General features: G+C 40.1%; 2 protein-coding genes across 3 annotated transcripts in view; one reads left to right on the top strand and one right to left on the bottom strand.

Moving 5' to 3' along the window:
- Positions 1 to 558: 558 nt before the first annotated feature.
- LOC130453728 (uncharacterized) lies at positions 559 to 9,571 on the bottom strand. The gene is made up of 2 exons (XM_056794091.1): positions 1,356 to 9,571; positions 559 to 887 (listed from the first exon to the last, which is right to left on the bottom strand). Exon 1 carries the CDS (start codon positions 2,342 to 2,344, stop codon positions 1,424 to 1,426), a length of 921 nt encoding a protein of 306 aa, XP_056650069.1. The 5' UTR covers positions 2,345 to 9,571; the 3' UTR covers positions 559 to 887; positions 1,356 to 1,423.
- A 5,431-nt stretch (positions 9,572 to 15,002) lies between these two features.
- CWC22 (CWC22 spliceosome associated protein homolog) overlaps positions 15,003 to 21,574 on the top strand; it is an 88,401-nt gene continuing 81,829 nt past the window's right edge. Inside the window, exon 1 of one of the 2 annotated variants that reach the window (XM_007494462.3) lies at positions 15,003 to 15,280. The gene's annotated coding sequence lies outside the window, so the exon portion shown is untranslated. Of the gene's footprint in view, positions 15,366 to 21,574 lie in introns of both variants that reach the window. The other variant, XM_056794090.1, reaches the window with a different exon arrangement.

Raw genomic sequence — 21,574 nt, 5'->3', positions numbered from 1 at the left:
GGTCTATCATTGAATGTGAAGGAGGGAAATTTAGGCAAGACTTTTTTTCTACTTACAGGGAAAGAACATATAAAAATATTTTTAAAAATATCTACAAGTCTTTTTCAGGATTGACTGAGATGAAAATTAAAAGAATGGAATCAACAAATTGAAAAAGTTTAGGAAGAACAATGCCTGTAACAATTTGCATTGTCATGAAGTACCAGGGCTAGCTACTCCTGTTAAAGTTTAGTGAACCTTAAAACTTTGCAACTTTAACTTTTTTGTTAAACTCCTGTAAGGAAAATGTTTATTTCAAGAATAGGAGGAAAAGAGAGAAGCTGGAAATCTGCATCCCCTTCCTCAGTAGATCTGGTTGAAAAGAGACCAACACAAAAATAGTAACAGTAATTGCTTTGCAGAGGAGACAGAGGCAGAAACATTTGGGGAGGCAACCTATTGCCAAAAATATATTTTTAATATACATATTTTTTAATTTTAATTTTATTTCATCAATTTAGAACATTATTCGTTGGTTACAAGAATCACATTCTTTCCCTTCCTCCCCTCCATCCACCCTTCCCATAGCCAATGCAACATGTATCCTTGATCAGAACCTATTTCCATGTTGTTGATGTTCACACTAGGATGATCATTTAGAGTCTATAACCCCAATTGTATCCCCCTCGACCCATGTGATCAAGCAGTTGTTTTTCTGCAGTGTTTCTACTCCCAGTTTTTCCTCTGAATGTGGATAGTGTTCTTTCTTGTAAATCCCTCCGGGATGTTCAGGAATACTGCATTGCCACTACTGGAGATTATACCACAGTGTAACACAGTCTCTATGTACAATGTTCTCCTGGTTCTGCTCATTTCACTTTGTATCAATTCCTGGAGGTTGTCATCAACTAGAAAAAACACAGAACTATTAAATAGTCAAAATCACTCTTTAATCAAGGGCTAAAGGGGTTCAGCGCTAAAAGACCTCAGCTCTAATAGGCCACAACAACAGAGCTGCTCACTCCCTGTGACTGCACAGACTGCACAGAGTCCGGATTGAACTCTGGCTGCTCTGGTCACTGAACCCTGGGAGTGCCACCGACTCAGGATGGACTCTGAGGAACAAAAGAATTTGGGGAACCTGTATACCATTTGGGGAATCTAGGGGCAGGGAAAGATGATTGACATCACCATAGCTACAAAGAAAATGGGCGTGTTCAAACGACAATGGCAGGATACAATCAAGCTTGGGAAAGGAATCATAACTAGAGGCTAGTGTGTAAGAAAAGGGGCTATTAACCATAGATACTAAAGGATGGTTTCTGCCCAGGTGTGGATCTTCTTGGGAAAGGTTCTAATACAATAGGGGAGATTACCTAAAACAAAGAGGGTCCTTATAGTGGTAGTCTCTCGGTGACTGACTATTGTCTTTGTGCATTATCATCTATTGATGTACCCTAATGTGGCTTTGGAGTCCAAAGGCTGAGGCACACAGTTTGTGGCACATGGGGCATGGGACGCCAGTTGTTATGGGAGGTGCGGTTGTGGCCTGGTGTCGGCGTTCACGCGCAGCGGCAAGACGTCGACGTCGTTCATCTTCAAAGGTGGTGGCAGCATGGTGAATGTGGGTTCGCCAGCTGCTTCTGTCAGAGGCAGCGAGTTCTAGTTGCTTTGGTGTAATGCCAGCCCACTTCAAGTTGCACTTTAGCTGATCCTTGAATCTTTTCTTTGGTCGGCCTTGTTTCCTGAGTCCAGCTGACAGTTCACCATAGAATACGTGTCTTGGTATTCGCTGTGGGTCCATGCGGATGACGTGTCCAGACCATCGTAGCTGGATTTTGAGGACCATGACTTCGATGCTGGTGGAGTTGGCTCTGTCGAGGACTTCCTGGTTGGTGATTCGGTCCTGCCATCGGATCCTCATGATTGACCAGAGGGAGTGTTGGTGGAATTGCTCCAGCTGCTTCATGTGCTTCCGGTACAGTGTCCATGTCTCACACCATACAGGAGCGAGCTGAGGACCACTGCGTTGTACACTTTGAGCTTCGTCGCAGTGCTTACACTGCTGTGTTGGAGGACTTTGCAGCGCAGCCGCCCGAGTGCCTGGCTGGCCTTTTGGATCCTGGCATTGATCTCGTGGTCTAGGGACCCGTCGTTGGCGATGGTGCTGCCCAGGTACTTGAAAGTGTTGACAATCAGAAAGCTGCGTGCTGTCCATTGTAATGCATGGCTGGTTCGTTGGCCTCCTTGGTGCAGGTTGGAACAGCACCTCTGTTTTGCTGAGGCTGATAGTCAGGCCAAACAGTTTTGTTGTAGTAGAAAACCTGTCCATAATGGTTTGGAAATGATTTTCTTGGTGGGCCATGAAAGCACAGTCATCTGCAAAGAGAGCTTCCAGGATGAGTCTCTCTATTGTCTTTTTTTTTTTGCAGTCAGGCGGCGAAGGTCGAATAGTGAGCCATCCCGTCGGTATTTGATGTAGACGCCCAGGTCTAGATCCATCACAGCATGTCGTAATACTTGGGTGAAGTATAGGTTGAATAGTACCGGAGGGGGGACACAGCCTTATTTCACGCCATTGGAGATGTTGAAGCAATCGGAAGTCTCTCCACCAGATAGGACTTCCCCTGTCATGTCGACATGAAAGAGCTGAATCAGTTTGACGAATTTTGCTGGGCAACCGAGCTTGCTGAGGATCACTCACAATGCGTCCCTGTTCACTGTGTCAAACGCCTTTGTCAGGTCTATGAAGACAATGTAGAGACTCAGGTTCTGCTCAAGGCATTTTTCCTGCATTTGCCTCACCGTGAAGACCATGTCGATGGTGCTGCAATCTGGTCGGAAGCCACATTGTGATTCAGGCAGGTTCTGCTCTGAAACAGATGACAGGAGTCTGTTGAGTATGACACGGGCGAGGATCTTTCCAGCAATGGAGAGTAGTGAGATGCCTCTGTAGTTGTCACAGGCTGCTCGTGAACCTTTGTTCTTATATAGGGCTAATCTCACCCAAGCAGGATTGTCATTTCTCTGAGGGTCTCCCACTCAGTCTCAAATTGCTAATTTGGGATTCCCTGCAAGGTAGGTTCCCATGGGAACAAGGGACAAGTACAACTTTGGGGTCTCCAATCTATAAGCTAGTCCTGAAAATTGAGGTTCATTAGATTTCACTAGATAACAAGTTTGGAATTCCTAGATTCCATGTTGACACACACCCCTTTTGGTCAAGACTGAATGTTGCTGACCAAACAAATGGACAATTGGGTAATGCTATATGAGATTGGACTCCATCCCTAAGGATGAGAAAACCCAAGGATACAGGTTTGGACAATTGGCATTTGTGGGCATTTCCCAATGCCTCCAGGGCATTGACATTTGAGCCAGAAAGGCAGGCAGTCTGCCCTTGGCAAAAACTAATAGTCAAAACACTACCCCATTTCCCCAAAGTCTTTAAGTCTCTTGAATCTGGTGGGTCCTGATGATGCTTTCAGCCTCCTCTCTGGAAGACTTCTGTCCTCCTGCAGATTCCTCCTTTTGTATCAGACAGCTCCCTTGCTGCTGTAAGAGAAAACTAAGAGAAATCCATAAACATGTTCTTTAACAGGACTTTGTCAACTCCATATATGCTTATTCACTACAAAGATTATCCATGCTGCTAATCTTAAATCTGCAATCCCATCTTATTAATTTTAGTAATGTCTTTTCCTCACTTATAAAATTATGTAATTTGCACACTCTACCAAAATAATTACAAAAAGGCAACCCTACAAACTATAGAAGTATAAAGGCAGAAACAAAATCCATATTACAGGCTATTCAAGACTTTGTAAATCTGGAAGTGACCCTACCTCCTGTTTGTGGCCCAAAGTTAAAATATCATCCAACATTAAGTAAACTTTTAAACCAAAACCACATTAAAATGACTACATGGCAATTTCAGGTTTAAAACTATTTTTAAAGTCAAATTTAAGTTTCAATATTGAAATGAACTCCAAAAATCTCAAGATTAAAAATGCTTCTAAATTTTCCTTATTTTTAAAAACCTCTCACACACCTCACACACACCCCTTTCGGGAGGTTGAGATGCGAGGGATTTTGCAACTGTTTTCATTCATCTTTAACTACTGAACAACTATAACCATGCTTACATAACTTAGGCTTTTTACTTCTATTACCTATTACCTAGTATGAATAAAAATAATGTTGTAACTGAGTCAGCTAATGTAAAGTCTGTAGATAAAAATTTTGTTAAAATAATTCTTTTGACTTGACTGAGTTGTAGCCTTAACTAAATTAGTTTTGGGTACACATTTCATTTTCCTGAGTATTTATTCATTGGCAATGAGGACTCATTTACCATTGAACTTCTGCCTATGGATTGGCTATGGAATGGATTAATTAGTTTTCCTAGCCACTGTAATGTTAAAAACTGTAAATGCCAAACTCAGTAAAGGTTTTGGCCAAACTGTAAAGGATAATTTTAGTGTTTTGACTTAAAATCTAAATAAGTGGTCACCATGGGAAATTCCCAAATATGAAAAATACCAAAGTCAGCTGGGATTTATGGAGATTTTAATTAATAAAAATGAACGAATTAAGGGAAGGCCTAGGCCTGAGCTTAAGGGAGAGCAAATCAGTCTTTATCACTCACTACAAGATCATCTCCAAGCTGGGTTCTTTCACTCCGAACTGAAATCATCCTCCAAACTGAATTCAAAATCTCCCTCACTTCAACTCCAAATTCCAACTACTAAATTACCTTTTACCCCTTCCTTTTAAAGAATTTTTCTCTTATGTCACCTCCCCTAAATTTTCACTTCAACCAATCACAGTAGACGCTTTTTCCCAGGACTGCTCATTCTTAGTTCTCATCTTCTTTGGTTCTCACCTTCTCTGGTTAGATTAAATCCTCCGAGTACTTCACACCTCTTTTGTTAAGCTTGCCTTTTGTAAGTTGCTTGACCTTTTAGTGATTAATTTAACCTTTATAAGTACTTAGCACCCTTTTGTATTAGATCTAAAAATAGGCCACCTAGCTTAAGATTTTGGCTTTACTATAAGGTGTGAGTTGGGGACTTTCATTGTTCAATCAGGAGTTTATTACTTTATCTTACCCTAAGGCACTGTCTGAGTAGGGTGGAGTAATTTTAAAAGTTCTCAATACATTCCTGACTAAGTATCTTCATTTGTTAAAAAATAGGGAATAGCTTAATCAAATCTTCTAAAGTAGAGTCTGAGTAGTTTTTGCTTACTCATTCATAATGGCTAAAATTTCTATCTGCCTCCCCAATTTCCATATTCTACACCTTGTCATCCCGAGGCTCCTTTCATCATACCGAAAATTTGCTATTAACAGGAGAAAAGTGGGAAGTAACTTAAAATGAGGGAGAATAGCTCCCATAATTTGGAATATTAATGCCATGTGTAAATTGGCAATGATCAGAATCATCTGTAGAACTTGACAGAAACTTAGCCCTTCCATTCATCCTTGTGACTGTATCAATAACCAATTTCCTCCATAGCATTTCTTTTCCCAATTATCTTCCCATACAATTCACCCTTAGATGGCAATTCTCACTAACCATGCTCCAGATTTAAAATAAATTTATCTTCTATTACTAACAATTATTTTTGGCTCCATCATTCTTCCTAACTTCTTCTGATACTGTTATGGGGTAGAGGTGTACCCCTGGGGTTCGGGAAGGATACTTTTTGCAAGAATGCAAGACTCCAAAACTTAGCTTAAAAACAAAAAGAAATTTATTAGTTTAGGGAGTAATGTTAAGAATGGCCAGGAGGATAGCAAGGTGGAACAGCAAGATGGGGAGCAGTTCCTTGGGAGGGCAGCATGAAAGGAAAGGCTGTTCCCCCCCACGACATCAGTTCTGGGGTTTTTATACTTTTTACAACAGATGCTATATCCTGGTGGGGATGTGACTTAGAGTGGTAAGCCCTCAGGCATTTGGTGGGGTGAGGTGGTCATCTGACTGGGGTCTGCCTGGGGGAATAAAAGATTCATCTCTTTGTCCATTTTAAATCTAGATGATGTTCAAAGGTAGATAGTCATCTCAGGACCCTAAGGGAGGGTCATTGGGTGTTTCCAGGTTCAAAGTAACAAGGATGGAAGGGAGAAAGGGAGTTTCCCTAATAATAGTTCGCCTGAGTTTCTGGGGTACAGTGCCCATGTCAATACTACTTTGAGACAAACTAGTGACCTGGGCATTGTACCCCCAGAAACTCAGGCAAATTATTATGGACAGAGAGATGCACCTCCAGGCTGCACCTCAAGATATCTGTTTGTTAAGGAATCTTTATGCCTCCAGGCAGACCCCAGTCAGATGACCACCTCACCCCACCAAATTCCTGAGTGACTAGCACTCTAGGTCACCATGACAGCATCTGTTGTAAAGAGTATAAAATCCCCAGAACTGATATCGTCTGGGGGACAGCTTTTTCTTCCATGTTGTCCTCATGGGGAACAGCCTTTCCCTTCATGCTGTCCTCCCAAGGAACTGCTCCCCATCTTGCTGTTCCACCTTGCTATCCTCCTGGCCATTCTCAACATTACCTCCTAAATTAATAAATTTCTCTTTTTGTTTTTAAGCTAAGTTTTGGAGTCTTGCATTCTTGCAAAAAGTATCTTTCCCGAACCCCAGGGGTACACATCTATACCCCATAACACTAGCACTCTGGAGTCTTTGCTGCAACTTCTCAAATTAACAGATTTTACTTTCAAACCTCTTAACCAGGTAAAAAGCTCCTATTTTAAACTTTCCTACTTCGACTAACTTTGGGGAATAGCTCTGTCCTTTCTTGGTTCTCTACTTAAATGAACTTTGCTCAGGGTAAATAAAATTCTCAGGAGAAATAAAATGGCCAGTTTTATGTCTGCTACAGAAATATTTCTAAAGTCAATGAAAATGATGAGAAAAAATACTTATCCAGATTCAGTATCTTGGGGGCTCCTTCGGATTTCTCATAGAGATGTCTTCAGGAATCCTTCAGATTCTAGGCTGCAGGAAAATCTGGTCCAGGCTTTTGGCTCCTAAGAAACGTCTTGAAATAAAACTTTAATAGGTTTTAATCACTTCACCTACACTCCAGAACTGGGGTGGCAAAATACAAGGCATTCCTAGAAATTTCTTAAGAGTTTCCCAGGTGAGAAATTCCCTTCTCTATTAGCTGTCATGTGCCAATGATCATCTGAAATAATGCTCGCAAAACCATTAGTTCTCTCCATTTACAAAGTAAAATTGGTCATCTGTATTCACTGGTCTTTTAAAACAAAAATCTATCTATTGTAATGGTTGCACTCTGCAAATTTACTTTAAAAATTCAAAAAATCAGGTTATAGTTTACTTTTTCAGAAACTAAAACCCATAACATTTTTCCTCCAAACACAAAATTTAGGATTACTAAGAAAAGCTTAAAAATTACCTTTAACTATGAATACCTCTACTATTCCTTTCCCTTTTTTACCTTAACTCTAATTTACTTTTGTCTCCAAATTTGCCTTTCTTTTAGCCTTGCCTCAAAAACCACTTTGGCCTAAGGTTAAAGCCCCAGCTAGAGAGGAAATTTGTGTTTAAAAACGTTCAGGGTTTCCTTATTATTTAAAGCGATGCCTTTCCCTAATATTTCTCGTCATTTTCAACAATTCAATGACCAGTCAGGTCTGTAGTTGACCATCCTAAAATGAAATTTCTTTAATCCAGAACTCACACACATGCATTTCAGAAAAACCTTGCTATTTGAAAACAATTAACAGCTTGAAAAAAAAGTGAAATTATAGCACTCGAATAACCAAGTTAATACCTAGAATAAAATGCATCTTATTGCCAATATTAACTGCACTTGATACAAAATATTTCACAGATTAACCATACCAAAACTTTGGGAGGAAAAAAATTAAGACCTTTTTCTGGACCTCCTTTTGTCTCCTGCTGGATATTCCTATATCCAAATTGCCAACTCTGGTCTCGCCTCTTCAAACTTTTGGGAGGAATTCATTGTTAACATCTTTCAGACATTGTTTGCTAATGTTTAAATCACAAGCATTTGAAATTATTAGTGAAGTCTCCGCCTAAGAAATCCATTAGACATACAATATAAACAAAAGCCCATAGAAAATTTTGAGAAGAAATCCAGAACTTAAGTTCTTAAGCTTCTATGAGAAGCTTTTTTGCAAAACTTTATAACCATTTAAACTTCAAGCCATGGCATTTCAATTCATGAAGAAATTTTCTCTATTAATCAACTTAAAGCAGTTACCCAGACTTTCAGTTGAACACTCAGGCTCTTACACTCCGGAGTTTCCCATTCAAAGCTTTCAGCCAACCATTCACGCCTCTGACCTGCTCTCCTGCCCTCACCTCTCTCTGGTTCTTACCCTTCTCCCAGTTTATGACCGTTCTGACCTGGATTTTCTTCGGGTGCATTCCTCCAGCCATTGGTTGAAGGCTTCTCTTTGTTCTTCAATCTCTGGACCTGCTTCGCTTAAAACAGATTGTAGAAACAATATCTTTTCCTCATTAAATGAACCCCACCTTGGCCAGCTTACATTTGGATTGGCCCTTGTCACCGTTTGTCATTTATCTAAATACTTGCTTGCATCAGGTCCATACTTCGAAACCATGTAACTTGCGGCTGTATTTCTAGGTGGTTCTTCGGGCTTCTGACTGTCCCCACCTTTTATGGGGGGACAGCAGATAAGCTGTTACTCATGTCCGATAGCGCCCGGGGGGTCTATGGGCAATGGGGCTCTGTGTACCCCACAGAAGCCCAACTAATAATCCCCTAATTAAAGAGCAAGTCACTCCCAAACACGAGATGTGAGTCCCACCTCCGAGAGCCACTTACCTGGCCCTTGCTAACCGGACTCTTGACCCAATCCCAAATGGGTTGTGTGAGGTGCCTCAAGTCTCGGGGTCCTCATTAGCAGGGCTCAGGCAGCTGGGACTTCAGATATCAGTGGGACCTCCATTAATGTCAACTAGAAAAAATACAGAACTATTAAATAGTCAAAAATCACTCTTTAGTAGTAGTCTCTCGGTAACCGAGGATGACGATTGTCTTTGTGCGTTTTCATCTATTGTAGGATAGATGAGTGTGCACAAAGACACCTGTGCGTGAAGGAGATTTAAGTGGAAAAGTCGATGCACAGAGGCAGTCCCACTCTCTCAGCATTGGAAGCCTGGGTCCATTGGTACGTCGTTACACCTGGAGACTTCCTCAGCTTCATTGGATGGCCGTGTTGTCTTTTGTGCTCCCACACGCCCTAAGCACTCCACAGTGTGTTGCTGTTGCTGCGTCTGGGTGTGCAAATTCCTGGTTCACCAGGGGTCCACGACGACCCAATGGCTACCCTCACAAGGTTTAGCTGGCCTGTCAAAGCCATTGCCCAGGGTATGGCCGCTACCGCATGCTAGCACCTCCTGGGAGCCACAAGTGAGAGCTGGGTGTCAGGTGGGGGTCAGAGGCTGGAGAGCTGCCCTAGAAGGGCAGGACAAGCCCTCTGTAAACCTTAAAATTTCTTAGACTTATAAATGTTGGAAATTTCACCATTGGGAAATTTCATACTTGAAAAATTTCCTATTGATAGTGGGTCTTGGCTATTGGAATGTGAACCCCATTGGCATGGGAGGTTCCTCCTCCTCCCTTCTTAAGATTACTTTAGGACAGAAACCTTTTGCTGAACAATGGAAAGGACTTTGACCTATGCTTAAGCATAGAAGAGGAATTTCTTTGAGTCATGATTGATTTTAGAATTGATACAATGGAGATACTTGGAATGACAGAACCAAGTCTTGGAAATTGCAATCTCCACCCTACTCAGTCCTAACAGGATTTAGGAAGGGCTGCAGCATAGATCAAAATTTAATTATTCCAATCTCTACCCTACTCAGGGTAACAGGATTTAGGAAGGGCTGTAGCAAAAGATCAAGATTTAATTATTTGAGAATATGACCTCCAACAGACATGTGCAAAGCCACAGACCTCTGGGCGGTCCTGGGTTAAGCTAGAGCCACCATTGGCACAGGGAAAATGATGGACAGTGATTGGTAGATGTGAGAACTGAGGGGAGGGAACTTGGATGGTTTCCTTAAAGATAGAGGGGTCTGAGGACTGAAGGGGGGTTGGAGAGTTTTGGCTCTGAGTGGTTGGAGAGGTGCTCTGAGAAGCTTGCTCTGAAGGAAGCTGAAGGTGGGGTCCCGGAGACTGTTTCTCCATTTTGGTCACGTGAGTAATAGGGACTGATCTCCTTTCTTTGCCCCAGCTATCTAAGGGCTTGGGCCTTTTGGCCCAGCCTAAACAGAAGGGGTATTTAAGCCCTATTCCCTTCTCTCCCCTTTTCTCTCTCTCTCTCTCTCTCTCTCTTTCTCTCTCTCTCTCTCTCTCTCTCTCTCTCTCTCTCTCTCTAATTCCTTTCTTCCTCCTGTTTGTAATTAAACTCTATAAAAGGTTGACTGCTGACTTGAGTTTTCATTTAGGAATTACATAGCTGAATTCCTTGGTGACCTTAAATTAATATATATCAGTCTTTTAAAGTGATTTCCTTGTCACACCTCCATACCAGAGATACTACCCCTATGCTTTAGACTATATTAGAAAATTTTTCCATTTTTGTTTACAAAATAGTCATTTTACTTCAAAGGCTTTTATTTTTTAATGGGATTTCTTAAAACTATTTTTAAAGAGGTAAACTATAGGAAAAAACAGAGACTATAAATGACAATATAGGAAAATTTCTCAAAACCCTAAGACAAGGGTTCCTTCCTAACTACTATTTTCATGTAGGTATAGGAAAGGAATGTATAAGAGAAGACACAGTCCTTACCTGTGATTAATCAGTTTTCATATATCTAAATTGATATCATAAATCAATTTTTACATCAGATATTAGCAAATCACACTCTTTTTGTTAAACTATACAAACACAAAAACAGGAGCATTTCCATATAAAATTCTGAAAATGTATTTTAAAATCTTGCTACATCTGGCCCACAGTAAATGTTTAATAAATGATATTTAGCATAACTACACGTTAGATTCAACATGGTAGCTCCAATGTATAGCATACGAGAAAAAAGTTATGCATGAAATTATGGACATAGAAATTAAGGGAAACTATTAAATATGAAAAACAAACAGGTACAAAAAGGTATTTTTCTTTCTTTGAAAAAAATGTTTGGTGATTTTCCTACCTATATACAAATCCAATCTCTAAAGACCTCATTAAAAATAGCAAAATAAATGAGACATGTCAATCATCAGGATGCCAATCAAGAGTCGAGTCATATTGATCAGTTCATAAATCTTTCGAAGTAACTTTTCTTTACAATGTAGCTATTATTGTATATTCTCCTGAATTGCTCACTTCCCTCTGTACCATTTTATACAAAATTTTTAATCAAGGGCTAAAAGTATTCAGTGCTAAAAGGCCTCAACAACAGAGATCCTCACTCCCCAAGACTGCATAGAGTCTGGATTGAACTCTGGCTGCTCTGGTCACTGACCCCTGGGAGTGCCACCATGCTAGATGACAACTCCAGGAACAAAAGAATTTGGGGAACCTATATACCATTTGGAGAGTCCAGGGGCAGGGAAAGATGATTGACATCACAATAGCTACAAAGGAAATGGGAGTGTTCAAACTACTTGGACAGGACACAATCAAGCTTGGAAAAGGAATCATAGGTAGAGGCTAGTGTGTAAGAAAAAGGGCTACTTTCAATGGATACTAAAGGATGGTTCCTGCCCAGGTGTGGATCTTCTTGGGAAAGGGTCTGATACAATAGGGGAGACTACCTAAAACAAAGAGGGTCCTTAGCATATGCTTATCTCACCCAAGCAGGATTGTCATTTCCCTGAGGGTCTCCCACTCAGTCTGAAACTGCTAGCTCAGGATTCCCTTCAGGGTAGATTCTCATGGGAACAGGGAACAAGTACAAGCTTTGGGGTCTCCAATCTACAAGCTAGTCCTGAAATTTAGGGTTCATCAGATCTCACTAGGTAACAAGTTTGGGATTCCTAGATTCCATGTTGACAAGGTCATTCCAATTCACATAGAATTCCTCCAGTTTATTATTCCTTTGAGCACAATAGTATTCCATCACCAACATATACCACAATTTGTTCAGCCATTCCCCAATTGAAGGGCATCCCCTCATTTTCCAATTCTTTTGCCACCACAAAGAGTGCAGCTATGAATATTCTTGTACAGGTTTTTTTTCCTTATTATCTCTTTGGGGTACAAACCCAGCAGTGCTATGGCTGGATCAAAGGGCAGACAGTCTTTTATCACCCTTTGGGCATAGTTCCAGATTGCCCTCCAGAATGGTTGAATCAATTCACAACTCCACCAGCAGTGTATTAATGTCCCAATTTTGCTACATCTCCTCCAGCATTCATTACTTTCCTTTGCTGTCATGTTAGCCAATCTACTAGGTGTGAGGTGATACCTCAGAGTTGTTTTGATTTGCATCTCTCTGATTATAAGAGATTTAGAACACTTTTTTATGTGCTTATTAATAGTTTTGATTTCTTTGCCTGAAAATTGCCTATTCATGTCCCTTGCCCATTTATGAATTGGACAATGGCTTGATTTTTTGTATAATTGATTTAGTTCTTTATAAATTTGAGTAATTAGACTTTTGTCAGAGGTTTTTGTTATAAAGATTGTTTCCCAATTTGTTGCTTCCCTTCTAATTTTGGTTGCATTGGTTTTGTCTACACAAAACCTTTTTAATTTAATGTAATCAAAATTATTTATTTTACATTTTGTGATTTTTTTGTAACTCTTGCTTGGTCTTAAAATCTTTCCTTTCCCAGAGATCTGAAATGTATACTATTCTGTGTTCACCTAATTTACTTATAGTTTCCTTCTTTATATTCAAGTCATTCACCCATTCTGAGTTTATCTTGGTGTAGGGTATGAGATATTGATCCAAACCTAATCTCTCCCATACTGTCTTCCAATTTTCCCAGAACTATGGTTGTTTTTCCTTCCCTTTCCAGTCAGAAATCTGAGGGAGGAGGGCAGGTTCTCTGTGTATGGAGCTAAGGAGGAAGGATTTTGCCTGAGGCCAACTCTGTAGTCTCTGTAGCTTCTGCTGTTTGCTGCCCTTCTCAGTGTTATCTCTCCATGGGTGCCCACGTTCTGTGTTCTTCAGCCTGCTGAGGTTTTAGGTTTAGCTGCTCTAAGGGGTAAGTGTTTGGTGGTCTTCCTCAGCTGCCAAGGACCTAGAGGTGCCCCTCACACGCTCTAGAGGTGCCCCTTGCTCAATAACTGATTCTAGCACCCTCTGGTTCTGACTCTGGCTCCATGGGTGGGGTAGGGGAAGAGTGGATCAGCTTGCATTTTGGTGGAAGCTTTTTAATCCCCCTTATGGTGTGGAAATGCCCAAATCCCAGGTACCTTCAAAGCTGTGCCCTACTGTAGAGTTCCTTTGTTCATATGAATTTGGGTTTTTTTGGCTTTTTGAGGTAGTCTATATCAGTAGGGGATGAGGAGAGGAAGAATCCTGTGTCTAGACTGTCGCCATGTTTACCCGGAAGTACCCTAAAAAGATTTAACAACCAGAAGCAGTGTTTTGGACCATCACCACAAACTTAAATATGTTTGGAAAAAGTAAAGTTAGATGGAGTCTATAAATGTATTATTAATTTAATATGGATAATAATAGTATCTCCCTCCCAGGGTTGTTGTGAAGATCAAATGAGATATTTATAAAGTATTCTATTAATACTAGTCATTTTATTATCATCTTTTATTCAGAGTCTATCTATCCTTTGATCACCTTCGTCCTCACCAAATGATCCAACTCCCATAACAGTAATTTTTGAAAGAGAAAAAGCAGTTCAACAAAACCAATCAATGTATTGACCCAGTCTGAGAGATTATACCATATTCTATTCCCATTGTCCTCAACTTTTTCAATGAAGCAAAGTAAGTACATTTTAAAAACTCTTCTCTAGGGCCAAGATTGGTCATTATAGTGTTTTTGTTTTTGCTTTTTTCATTTATATTGCTGTAGTTGTACATACTGTTTTACTTACTTCCTGTCACTGTCTCCTATGCTTCTCTAAAATTTTTATAGTCACTATTTCTCATGCACAGTGATATTCCATTACATGTAGCCATTCATTTATTGATGGAAAGCTACTTTGTTTCCAGTTCTCTGCTACCAACAAACCTTGTTCACAAGAATAGTTTGATGTATGCAGTAAATTTCTTTCATTCATTTATTTCCTCATGGGTATTTGACATAGACAGCAATGTATCCTTGTTAAACATTTTAGTCACTTTTTAAACATACTACCACATTGCTTTCCCAAATAGTTGAACTAATATATAGTTCCAACAATAGTATATCAGGTGCTCTATCTTCCCATGGCCTCTTCAATATAATATATGCTTATCTTTTGTCATCTTTGCCAATTTACTGGGGATGAGATGAAAACTCTATATTGTTTGAATTTGAATTTATTAATTGTTTGAAGCAACATTTCATATGTTTAATAGTTTACAATTCCTCTGAAACTATTTTAATCCTGTTAAACTCTTATCTATTGCAAAATAGTTCTTAAATATTTATTTGCTTCCTATATATCTTGAACGTTGCATCTTAAATAATAATTATTGAGGCAAAGATTTTTACTCAAACAATAGCTTCTTTGCCAACCTAATTGCACTAATTTCGTAGTACAAAAGTGTTTCAATATCAGATTATCAAAATTCTTTCATCATTTAAGATAATTTCTAACTCTTGGTTCAGAATTCTTCTTCTAGCCATTGCTGTTCTGTTTTTTTCTATGGTTATTTTTGTAGTTAGCAGTCAGAGGTAAGATTTGAAATCTCTAACTCCAGGGCAATCCTCCAGCCAGCACAGGGAAAGGGAACAAGAAAAACTCTAGTTCCCAGCAAGCATTGCGGCCAGACAGGACTACAACATCCACTATGCATTGCGCGGAACCTCCTGTCTACATTGGTGTACGCTGGTCTTTGTAGTTTTCTTGAGCACTTTCCCTCGCCCCCCATTTTGGCATTTCAAAGTTTGGTGGTTTGGGAAGTTCCTGCTTCTCAAGATTTGGTGTCAAGATATTGGATTATTTTAAAACAGGAAAAAATTAAAAATCCAATTCTGAAAATACCGACTGCTGCTCAATATTCAGGTTTTGAAATCAATTATTACTCACTTCCTCTTCACACACCTACCCAGCCTTACCCTCGAGGTAAAGCGGGAGGGCCCGGGGAAGCGGAAGTTGCGTACTCGAGTATTATGGCGGCGCAGTGGAGCTCCAGGTATTTACTGAACGCGTTAGCGAGGGATGGAGGAGCAGAATGAACGTGAAGTTGGTGGGCCGCAGGGACTTGGGGAGAAGGGAGAGTGAGTTCCGACCTGTTTGCTTGGTGGTTCAGTGGCGGTCACGGCAGAGCCGCTGCTCCTTTATGTGTGGGGCAGAGGTATGCCTCCGCCGCTAGACTGGGATGCTTCCGTACTTGTTCGGGCCGTCTGAGGTCTGGGCTCAACTCCTCCGGACTGGGGGCTCCAGCTGGCGTTGACCTGCCCCTACGAGGAGGGGACAACGTGGGGCTCAGGGAAGTGCGCCTCGACCTCACTTCAGCTTTTACCAACATTTCTTACTGTCTACTCAGTGCACGCCTCAATTCCTGGCATATAGGAAACAATTAGGTTCCTCCTAGTCTATTCTTTTTTCACCTTTGCCCTGTACCCCCACTCCTCGTTTCCCCTGTCTCCTCCCTATGTATTTCCACCTTTCTCTCATCTCCCGGCCACCCTAGCCTCCCTCCGCTTTCCCCCTTCCCCGCTCTTTCTCTTCTCGTTTCACCCTGGCCACCTCCTCCACTCCCTCTCTGACTTCTTTCCCACTTTTACTTTTCTGCTCTCCTCTTCCTTCTCTCCCGTTCTTCCTCCTCTTCTCTTCGTTCTTCCTCAATCCTTACCTTTTGTCTCTCCTCATTTCCCTCTTCTCACTCTCCTCACCCTCTCTCCTCCTTTCCACCTTCTTTCCCTCTCTTGTCCTTCCTCTTTTCCTCTCCTTTACTCTCCTTTCCGCATCCCTTTCTGGCATCTCTCCTCTTGCTTTCCTCTTCTCTCTTCCCTTTCTCCTCTCCCCCTTTCTTCCTCTTATCTTCTATTCTCTCCACGCCCCCTCTCTTTTCTTTCTTTCTCCTCTCCCCCGCTCTACTGCCCTTCCCCTCATTCACTCCTCTCTCCATTTTCTTCTCCCAGATTCTCTTTTATCATCTTGCCTCTCCCCCTTTTTAATCGTCCTATTCACCTATCTTTCATCTTGTTCTCTCTTTCCTCAGGACTGAGTACAGGGTACTAAGGACAGGGTCCCTGCCCTCATGGAAGTTGCTCTATAATTGGCTTGGACAAACACTTTTTATTCATTATTTAAGGAAAGAGGAACAAGACAAAGAGTTGATGAATCTAGTTTCATTTAGGATGTTGACCTTGTGAGTATTAAGAAGGACAAATGCAAGAGATGCAAAGATCTTGGCAACTACTTATGTTAGTGAGGGAGAAAAAAGACTAGGAATGACTGAGGTTGTGAACTTGGATGTTTGGAAGGATGACTATTTGTGGCCTCAAAAAAACCAAAGGAATTAGGTAGTGGTTTTGAGTGTAAAGATAGTGAGCTCTATTTAGGATACTTTGGATTTTAAATGCTTCCAGGTGGGAATACATCCAGGAGAATGTCCAATTAGCAGTTGGTGAAAGGAAATTGGTACTCAGCAGGGAGACTAGGACTAGAGATATGCATGCTTTTTTGGGAATCATCTGCAGAAAAGTTATAGGTAAACCCAAGTGAGTTGATGTGGTTATGAAAGAGAGAAGAGGGCTCAGGACAGAACCTTGGAGTTACATTCATACTGGGTTAGAATGTGTGAATGATGATCAGGTAAAGGAGACTGGGAAGGAGAACCAGACTGAGCTTATTCAGGTAGAGGGCAAGCAATTGGTGAACAGTGTTAACAGAGATAAGTGAGAAAAAAGTCATCAATTTGGAAGCCAGACTTGAAAAGTTAGGTGAATGATGAAAGAGTGGAAGTGATGAATATAGAAAGCCTCTTTATAGGAGTTCATAAAAATGAAAAGCAAGAGGGCAATAGTTATGAGTGCATGAAAGGGTCAAATGAAGGTTTTTGAAGGGTAAGGGATACTTTGACATGCTTGATGGCAGCAAAGAATAAGCCAATATATTAGGATGATTGCAGTAGCAAACTTCTAGGGAAGACTGGAAGTTATATGGCCTAAGATATAGAAGAGGGGATGGCCTTGGTAGAAGGACCACTTTAAAAAACCATGGCAAAGGAAGAAAGAATGAGGGAGGATTTCAAGGAGAATTGAGTTCTAGAAGAATGAGTTCTTGGTGAATAGTCTTCATAACATAAGAGAGTAGCCTTTTGCTTCTCAGGATAAAAGAGGAAATGGTGTAAGAGATTTAAAAAAATTTATAAGAGCAATTCTGAGATAATTCATTAGAGAAGGGCATAAGGATTACCTTGATGTATGAAGGCCCAGTTCAGATGAGGTTTCCGTTTGGTCATGTGACTTCTCTAGCACAATTAATAGCACATGAATGATAATAGAGGAAATAGATGCTAAGGGTAACCCAGAGTTGGAATTTGGGGAGTTGGTGTTGAGGAAATGGGATAAGGGGACAGATTCAAAGGTAGAGTGTATAGATATAGATATATAGTTGAACTGTTCAGGGTCAAGATTTGAAATGAAATCAAAACATATATTAAAAACTGTGTGCTAGGCAGCTGGGATAAAAAGGCAAAAATATGGCCCCCTTCCCTCAAGGATCTCCTGTTCTTAAATGTGAAATAATATGTAAGTTATATATTGATGTAAATGGGAAGTAATGTCAGAGGGAAGGCAAGAGCAAAGGGAGCACAGGCAGGGCAGTTAGAGAAGGAAAGGCCTGCTGCATAATGTGACATTTTAATTGAGTCTTGAGGTTGGGAGGGGGAAGCATCCACGTATGGAGGATAGCCAGTGATAAGGAATGGAGTTGGGGAATGGAATGCCTTGTTCAGGGAACAGTAAGAAGTTCTGTTTTGATAGATTATAGTAGAGTATAGAAGTTAATAAAATGTAAGCCTGGGAAAGGTAAAAGGATGACAGATTGTGAAAGACTTCGAAAGCTAAAGAGGTTTTTATATTTGATGTTGAAGGTGATAGGGATCCACTAGAGTTAATTGAGTAGGGTCACATCTTTGCTTAAGAAAAATGCCTTTGGCAAATGAGTGTAGATCAAAATGAGGAGAGACTTAAAACAGGAAGCCTAAAAGCTATTGCAGTAGCCCAGACATGAGTTGATGAGACCTTAAATCAGAGTATTAGCTGTGTGAGTGAGTTTTAAAGGAAGGGATCATATCTGAGAGACATGAAAGTAGAAACAAAAATTAACAGTAGATTAACTAAGGGTAGTGAGTACACATGAGGAATTGAGGCTAAAATTGAATGAAGTCTCATGAACCCAAGTGACTGAGAGGATGGATGGAAGATGGTACCCTTCACAGGGAAGTTCAAAAGAGAAGGTGGGGGGGGGGCAGGGCGCAGATAATGAGTTTGAATTCCCTATATGCCAGTTCTAGATATCTAAGAGTTTTGGGCTGAATAAAATGATGTAGGAATTATCTGCATAGAATGTTAATTGAATCTATGGAAGTTGAGGAGGTCTCTAAGTAAGTTCATATGGAGAAGATGGCCCACCATAGACCTTTAGGGAATGCCTACATATACTTGGCATCACTTGGATATAAATCCATCAGTGGAGCCCTGAGGGTTGATCACATAGGTAAAAAGAACTGGGAGAGAAAAATGTCACAAAAACCAAGAGGAATGGGTATCCAGGAGAAGAGGGTGAATGACAGTATCAAAGGCCACAGAGAGCTTCAGGATTGAGAAAAGGCCATTCAATTTAGCAATTTAAGTGCTCATTGGCATAGTGGTTTGTGAATCTTAAAATTTCTCAGACTTGTGAATGTTAAAAATTCTCAGACTCTACCTTAGAACATTTGGTTAAGACCATTCCCCATTTTAAACAATGAAGGTACTTGATCAGGAATGTGAGAACTCTAACATTACTCTACTCATACATAAGCATACTTTAGGAGAAGATAAAGTTGTAAACTCCTTACTGAACAATGAAAAAGTACTTAACTCATACTTATAGTGAGGCAAAAACCTTAAGCTAAGTCTATTTTTAGATCTAATACAAAAAGGTGCTAAGTTCCTATAAAGGTCAGGCAACTTGCAAAGGGCAAAGAGGTGTGAACTTACTCAGAAGTTTTAGTCTACCCAGAGAAGTTGAGAACTAAAGAAGGTATGAATTAAGAATGGTCAGTCCTTTGGAAAACTTCTACTGTGATTGGTAGATGTGAAAACTTAGGGAAGGTGACATAGGAGAAAATTCTCTTTAAAAGGAGGGAGCTTGCCAAAATTGAATTGGAGGGCTCGGTGGCTGAACTTAGTTGAGCTGAGGAGCTGAACTGGTGGGTCTCTCTGAACACTAGAATCTTGCTTGGGACAAATCTTGTGGTGAGTGGATTAAAGACTGATCTCTCTCTTAAGGCTTAAGCCTAGGCTGGCCTACACCTTTTCTCATTATTTCCTCTTACTTTCTCTCTCCCTTTCATTAATTCCTTAATTTGTATCAATTAAAATCTCCATAAAACCCAGTTGACTTGGGTGTATTTCATATTTGGGAATTTTTCCCATGGCGACCACTTTATTTTTGATTTAACTCAAGACACTGTCTTGAAACCATATTTTCGCGATCACAGTTTAAGTCAAACAGTCCTTTAACTGTAACAGGTTTCAGTTGGATAATAATGACAAAAACCAGATTGTAGAGGGTTTCAAAGTGAAAGAGGAGGAAATGGAGGCAGCAATGGCATTTAGCTTTCTATAGGAGTTTAGATCAAAGAATAGATGGATGAAGTGAAAATTTTTTTTAAGGATATAGGGGACATGAGCTTGTAGAAACAAGAATAAAGGAGGAGAGGGAGCTTCAGCAAATGACCTCAATTTTTCCAGTGGATAAGAGGTTTTTTGTTTTTTAATCTTTCCTTTTCTTTTCCATCTTTCATCTCTTTGTTTTCCTCTATTTAGCTTCTTAAATGTCCTAGATACAATTTTGGTTTGGTAAATTTCTTGCCAAACTTTCTTTATGCTGAGTTCACTCCCATTTCTCTTTGCTTCTTTCCCTTATATTTGACAAATAAATATTCGAAACTATTTTTGCTATTAGGTCTATAACTCTGCTTGGCAAGGAATTCACATATTGGCTGAATGAAGTGCTTTAAAAAAAATTTTTTTTTTGTTATCTTTATGGCAGCTGGGCAACTGAAAAGTTGAGGGAAGAGGAGCAGAGCATGCAAGTTATGGGAAACAGCCAGGTCAAAGGTATAGAAATAGGTGAAATTTCATGTTTTGTGAAATGAAAGTCAGTAGAGCTATATCAGAGTTCTTGGCAAAGAAGCAGGGTAAAAGACTAGACAGGTAAATAAGAGACCAGCAAGGTTACAAAGAGCTTTAAATGCCAGGGGACTTTGGGTTTGTTTCTGGAGATCATAGGGAACCCCTGGAACTCACTGAGTAGGAAAGACCTGTGATTTAGAAAGATTCCTGTGATAGATGAGTGAAAAACTTTAGGGAGGGAAACCTACAAAAAGCCTGTTGCAATAGTTAGGGAGGAAAGTGAAGGGGGCCTAAACTAGGACTGTGGGTCTGAGTGGACAGAAGAATTTGTGGACTAGAGATGTTAGGAGTGTCCTTTCATCTGTCCAAATCACCTTTTTCAGTACTAGAAACTTTTAAAATATGTCAGGTAGCCGGTTACATTTGATACTTTTTTCTCCTTTTTTATTTTTCTAGCTCCATCTTAATTTTTATCTTAATTCTAACAAGCCTTTGGCCTGATTGTACGCAGAGAGCTGATTCAGGAAATGACTTCCATGTTGGAGTTAATTTCAGTTTATAATCAGATGATCATAATTCTGGAAATGGGACAAACTTCCCCAGCCATATGGTCTAACCCCTTTATTTTGTTAGACGAGTAAGCTGAGGCCCATGAAGGTGCAGAGATTGGTCTCAGGTCACATCCAGAGTAATCTCTAGAGATGCTATTTGAACCTATTTCCAAAAGTTCAGTGAGTTTCCAGAGTCTGTGTGCAGTTTTAAACTATCAAATATTAAAACTGTGCTCAGATTTTGGGGGCACTCCATATATAAGTTTGAGGCTTCTGCCTTTGACTGCTCTCATTCTTTACTCTTGATTCATATTCTCCAACATATCCTTCATCATCATTTTCTATTCCTGCCTTTTTCAAAGTCACATAGTGTCAAAATATTTGTTAATTTGATTTAAAGGGGCTTATCCATTCTTGATGACATTACCTCTTCATCCTTGACTACAAATGTTGCTACATAAACTTAATTATGTTGGTCTGTTTTAAAATTTTATTTTTAAAAAATAAGGTTTTATTGATGCCTTTTATATTTTATCATAGTCATTTTTAAGGGAAGAAACTCACCCACTTTATATCAAGTCT

Source organism: Monodelphis domestica, chromosome 4 (genome assembly GCF_027887165.1).
Source record: "Monodelphis domestica isolate mMonDom1 chromosome 4, mMonDom1.pri, whole genome shotgun sequence".
In the NCBI taxonomy this organism is placed as follows: domain Eukaryota; kingdom Metazoa; phylum Chordata; class Mammalia; order Didelphimorphia; family Didelphidae; genus Monodelphis; species Monodelphis domestica.
This window is presented reverse-complemented; position numbering and strand designations above follow the sequence as displayed.

What these genes read in the sequence shown, in the direction of transcription:
- LOC130453728 (XM_056794091.1), bottom strand. Translation starts at nt 2,344, where the DNA reads ATGGCCCACCAAGAAAATCATTTCCAAACCATTATGGACAGGTTTTCT.